This window comes from Eucyclogobius newberryi, unplaced genomic scaffold (assembly GCF_026437365.1).
Source record: "Eucyclogobius newberryi isolate DKJ021-1_F unplaced genomic scaffold, fEucNew1.0.hap1 SCAF_1, whole genome shotgun sequence".
NCBI lineage: Eukaryota > Metazoa > Chordata > Actinopteri > Gobiiformes > Gobiidae > Eucyclogobius > Eucyclogobius newberryi.
The window spans coordinates 23952874-23959279 of NW_027315723.1; the positions used below are offsets into that span (position 1 = coordinate 23952874).

The window sequence follows — 6406 nt, forward strand, 5'->3', positions numbered from 1 at the left end:
TATTTTGACGGAACATCTTTATTATTTTGCTGTTCTTGTACTTAGCGTTGGAACTCTGAAATGTGCCATTGCGGGATGAATAAATAAAGGGGAAATGTGCCATTCACAGCCTTTAATGTACCTCTTACTGAAGCCAGTGCAGTCAGCTTTTCCGCTACACCCTTTCATTTAAACCCCCCTTGTTTTGTCGTACGCTTTGCTTTGTCTGCTTTGTATTTGTATCTTCAAATCAGCAGGTCCACAAGACTAAACAACGTCACGGGCGGCATGAGTAAGCAAACAGTGACTCAGCTAAAAGGAAGAAGAGGAATGCCCCGTTTAATTAACTTTGAGCACAAATGGAGAGAAAGGTGTGCACCAAAGGGAAATGAAAGGAACAGTGTGTTTAAAGGATCCAGTCTGTTGTACCAGCGCTTTAATGAGGACGAGATGAAACGGGACCAATTCAAAACTTACTAGAGGACAAGCGGGTGGAGTGTAGTAATGGTGGCTTCAAAACGGTTTATTTTACTATTATTTTAACTGTAGTGAGATAATATAACAATTAATAATCATGATTAAGCTAGTTTTATTTATAAGCACTTTTAAGGCATTTAAATCCCCATTTATCACTTGGTTATTGTAAATGTAAGTTGTAAGGTTTACATTTATTAACACACGTATTGGTTAATTGCTTATTAAAATGTATAAGTACAGACTTTATATGTGCGATATTGTTATAAACAAATAACTAGTGCTATTTAATGGCGTATTGTTTAAAGAAACTTATTTGAAAGCATTGCCAACCTTTTTTCTTCTTCTTCTGATTTGTTATATTTATATATTATTAAATATAGAATGGTTGGACCGTAAATGTTTTCCATATATTTTTTCCAGTGATATGCTGTTATTTGGTTGTCAAGTCCAACTATATTTATTGTTCTAAAATCAGAATTAGAAAGGTTTTATTGCCATTGTCAGTGAATAAAATGAACAAACTCGGAACTTGCTTCTGAGATATGGTGCAACAGAAAGCAATAAGTGATGTATAAATATATTGCACCACTTTTATTTTTATCAGATCTGCGGAGAGGCGACCCTGCTCACATTGACATGTTTTCACTATATTTTTGACCCATAAAAACACTTCTAGTTAAGCAAGATCGATACGTTTAATGCAATACTATCAAACAAAGGCATACATTAATAAAAACATGAAAATATCGCTCTATTATAGTTCAGTTTGACCATAACGAATGAGATTGCTGCAGTTCTACTCTTCTTTCCTGTACCAGTTGTACCCCAGGCCCAGAGCCCTGTGGGTTCAGGTGTTGTGGAGCTTGTGGTCATTCCAGCTGGACGTTTCATAAAGAGTCCCGTTGTAAACAGTAACTGGCTGTCACGTTGCTTCTCCATGATCTATCACCTTCATCTATCTCTGTACACAAAGTTTTCTTCTCATCGAAGCGAGACAGAAGCAGGTAAATAATGATGTGTAAGACAAGGCAAGACCACATGTGGAGCAAAGGGAGGTGGGAAAGAAGTGAAAAGGGCAAACAAATGTCAATATACTCATTTAATCAGTCACTCACTGCAGGGTTCACTTTCTGCGCTACATTACTAAATTTAACTGTGTGCATTTTGTGTGCATTGTAAGCATTTTAGTTTGATCCTATAGCAGATTTAAGTGTTTTTTTTCTTGAATGCATGCCTTTTTTGATTTTATATAGGTTGTTTTATCATTGTTCATTGTTTTATGTTGCACAGAATCACCAAAGCAAGTTCCTATGTTTGTGAATTCTGTTCATTGACAATGGTAATAAACCTTTTCTGATTCTGATTCTGATTCTGATTCTGATATCCTGACAAGATCATAAACACAGAGACACACCGTCCTTTAAACAGTACCCATTTCAACTTGGTTTATGTAATATAATGAATATAATGGAGTAGTTGAAGTTCAAAGTTACTTAATTTGTTTGACCGTGAACTCAAGACATGTCATCCCAAACAAACATAACACAACCAGATAAATATGACATATGACAAAATGCTCACACGTGAAGTTGAATTGTATATATATATATATATATATATATATATATATATATATATATATATATATATATATATATATATATATATACACATGTAGAAATTGTGATTGCAATTGAGTGTTTTTTCTGTTCAATATCCTCAGAGGATCCTGTCTCATTGCCTGTACTGTAGATAAAATCAAACTTCATTCATCAGACTTAAACCCAGCAGGTGTTTGGCCTGACATTCACCACAACAGAACAGATGCATAGGACCAGGTCATTGTCTGCTGAGTTTAGCTTTTATTCCACCGAGATCAAAGAGCTGCATCAGAGAGCAGAGAAACCAGGCTGTACTTCTGCCACATTCAACACAATACACAATACACGAGCGACACACGGCTGCTAACGGGACGAGAAACAGGGCGAGCAGAACGTCCTACTGTATGGGGGGAAATGGAACGGAAGAGTTTATAACCAGGTAGTAATCCCGTTTCTGACTCAACAACAAGTGCAAAAGTAACATACTGTATTCAAGTAACATGTTTAGGTATCTGTACTTAACTCAAGTCATTTTGACACTGGATACTTTTTACTTTTACTTGACTACATTTGAGACTGTACTTTTTACTCCGCTACATTATTTTAACTGGACTGAACAGTAGTAGTACTTTTTCATTTGATTTGAGGAGTTATGTTTCAGCACAGACATTTTCAGTAAAGGTTTTGAGATTTGCGCAAACAAAAACATACAATTCAATAACTCAAAGTACATTTTCAAACAGGTACTTCAAAACTGTAGATTCTTTTTTAACATTAACATATTACTTTTGTCATTTTTGGCACATATATCTGTACTTCTACTTAAGTAACAACATTGAATCCACCACGTTGTAGATGAATTAACTTTGTGTTGTTGTTGTTGTTGTTGTACTACATTGTGAACACGGCTATGGCGTTCAAAATTATGAATAATAAGCTCTAAAAGCTTCTTGAGGTTGATATTTGTGCATTCTGGTGTTGTTGAAAGGAGCATCTTCTTAATTTGTTATTATGTACTACAAGAAACAGTGAAGTCTCTCTTTTCCGTGTCTAAATACTCCATTGTATGTCACTGAGCCTCTGTGGCAGCTTCTTAAACAGCTGTTCCCCTCCGCTGCCTGTGTAGTGAATAATCAAATGGGGCGAGTCTATGTTCTGGTGACAAGCCTGTTTGGGATGTGTCTATCTGCTGAACGCCACGAGGGTTTCTCTGTTATCTCCCATCCAGCTTCCGCACGCTTCAGTCGCTTCGCTTCGTTTCAAACGGCCGCAGACGCGATATCGTCTTCACAACATAATAAGGCGTAAAGCACAAGTGGATGTGGATTGTTAAGACCTGATTGATGCTCTGAATGTGAGAGACGGTTTAAGTCGGTGCTTTTCAAACTGTGGCACGTGCGCTGGTGGCACGAGAGCTCATTGATGTGGTGCGCGGCGGATTCCTCTGCAGTTCAATTATTTACAGAATTTCGAGTCACTTTAACACAGATTTTTGTTCTCTTTTGGGTTAGTAGGGCTATTGTGCTATTTCAGACCTTTAGCACACGTTTAGTCCTGGTTTGGATCTGGTTGTACTCGAAAGGCCAAACATTTTATGAGGTGGTACTTTGTGTGAGAAGAAGCCTTGGTGTAGGTTGTTGTGGATCAAACGGTCTGAAGTGTTGGATGTAGATGGTGTGACGTTGGCAACAAAAATGACAAAATGACAAAACTGCGTAGCAGATGTCCAAAGCATTTATTATTCTTCATAAAGATAATACATATGTTGCAATATACCTGAAATGTGCCTGTAAATGCCTGGGAGGCTCAGGCAACACACAAATATAAAAGATCAGCAAAGTGAAAGCAAAATGCACAAATATTAGTTTAAAAATGTTTCCTTATTTAGCTGGAGACGGCTGGTGTGGAGTATGACCTGGCAGAGTGGATCCTGGACTACCTCACAGACTGACCCCAGTTTGTGAGAGCCCGGGACTGTGTGTCTGACACTCGGACCTGCAGTGTGGGGGCGCCCCAGGGCACTGTCCTCGCACCCTTTCTCTTCACCCTTTACACTGCAGACTTCAGACATGACACGGACAGCTGTGTCCTGCAGAAGTTTTCTGATGACTCTGCCATCATCGGACTCATCACGGACAACGATGATGCGGAGTACAGAGGACTGGCGCAGGACTTTGTGGACTGGTGTCAGCGGAACCACCTCCTCATCAACGCGAGAAAGACCAAGGAGATGGTGGTGGATTTCCGCAGACGCCACCCCACTGCCCCCTCACCAGTGAACATCCAGGGAAGGGACATTGAGAGAGTGACTCATACAAGTACCTGGGTGTTCATCTGAACCACAAACTGGACTGGACTCATAACACAGACGCACTGTACAGGAAGAGCCAGAGTCTGCTCTACCTCCTGAGGAGACTCAGGTCTTTTGGAGTGACAGGGCCACTCCTGAAGACCTTCTATGACTCTGTGGTGGCATCAGCCCTCCTGTACGGTGTGGCCTGCTGGAGCAGCAGCATCACAGAGAGGGAGAGGAAGAGGCTGGACAGAGTCATCAAGAAGTCCAGCTCCGTCCTGGGCTGTGCTCTGGACTCGGTGCAGGAGGTGGGGGACAGAAGGGTCCTGGCTAGATTCACATCTATGCTGGACCATGAGTGTCACCCCCTGCAGGACACTCTGTCCGCTCTGGAGAGCAGCTTCAGTGAGAGACTGATCCACCCTCGCTGTGTGAAGGAAAGGTTCCGTAGGTCTTTCCTTCCTGCTGCTGTCAGACTTTATAACAAAAACTGTTAGTACTGAACACTCGCAATACTGACCTAACCTTATACTGATGTGCAATTCTGTCATATGTGCAATTGCTGTTGGAATTCATGTGCAATTCATGTGCAATTACTGTGAAATTCATGTGCAATCCATGTGCTGTCGTGACACATATTCATGTGCAATTACTGTCTGGATCACATGCAATGGTATTTATTTATGTATTTATTTGTCTATGGGAGTTTTTATTTATATATAGGAGATCTTCTACTGAAAGTGTTTTTCAGACTTCCTATAAGTGATCTGTTCTTCTGTATCTACCTCTGTATCTACCTGCGTTGCACCAATGAAATTTCCCCATGTGGGACAATAAAGGAATATCTTATCTTATTGTGTCAGAAAGCAGCTAGAAGTCATAGTTTAATGAAGGAATACAGTAAAATGCTTTTAAGATCTCTAAAAACCCTTATGTATTTGACCACACAAGTATAGCTGCAGCCAAAAAAGCAAAAAAGGAAGCAATATAAGGAGGAATTAATAATAAGTATAAGAATGAAAAGGCTGCTCACTGGCTGTTGATCCAGATGCACATAATTGCAGTAATTTAGCCTGAGCACAGAGCTCCACTGTCGCATATCAAATACAACAAAGGACTATTCTGCACCAGTCCACGGCTTTGGGTCTATTTTCATTCTAGTAAGACCTATAATGTTCACCTTTGCTGGACAACTGGACCACTAGCCACAGCACAGTACTGTCTTCGTGTATTGACCGTGTACTGAGTGAGTTTTGTTATTTGCCAAGAAGCAGCCGTGTTATAATTGTGGCTTTGTTTTTCTCTTGCAGGTGGTGGACTGTGCGTGGGACGAGACAGTGAAGATCTACACCCCCACCTGTCTACCCGCCGTCGGCGTTTAACACGAGGAACCAACAATTAAGGATTTTGAATTGCAATCTTGAGTGGTCCTGTTTGGATGCACAGTTTGAAATTAGAAGACAATAATGTAAATGTTACTTCTTGATCTTTGTAAAGCTCATGTGCTCATTTCACAGCGGGTTTGCTTTTAATATCCGTGCCATTATGTGTCTATTCATTACTAATTTAATGTCAACCGTAACTAATGTTGTTAGCATGTTTGAATTTGACATGTGTGTTATGTAGATAAATACAATAATTTCGACGGACAAAGCAGAGCCTTCAAACAAAGGGTGGTTGTATGGGCTTTGCATCTCCTTTGTAGTTGTTGCTACATTAAAACCTCTTTAACGGATGGCTCACCGGTGCAACGTTGGACTTCTTCTTCATTTGTTCAGTTTTGTCCACTATCTGATAAAAGGGAACTCTCAAGCTGCTGGATATGTTATGTATAAAAGAAAGCTTTAACCCACTTGTCTTAACAAGACCCTAACCCTGAAATACATGACATTAATGTGGATTCTGCCTAGATTTCATATTTACTACAAATCCCTTAATCACATTTTTAGCTAAATTAACTTCAGCTTTTAAAGAAGAATTGTCAAAACACAACAAATGCTCAAACTAGTGTCACTCAGACAGTTCCAGACACCAGCTCTTTCTCAATTATGTGTTT

General features: G+C 39.8%; 1 protein-coding gene across 1 annotated transcript in view; it reads left to right on the forward strand.

Moving 5' to 3' along the window:
• pex7 (peroxisomal biogenesis factor 7) overlaps window positions 1-6085 on the forward strand; it is a 66524-nt gene extending 60439 nt beyond the window's left edge. Inside the window, exon 11 of the mRNA XM_072440588.1 lies at window positions 5661-6085. Within this exon, the coding sequence (XP_072296689.1) occupies window positions 5661-5732 (72 nt within the window). The 3' untranslated portion in view covers window positions 5733-6085. The remainder of the gene's footprint in view (window positions 1-5660) is intronic.
• The last annotated feature ends 321 nt before the right edge of the window (window positions 6086-6406 follow it).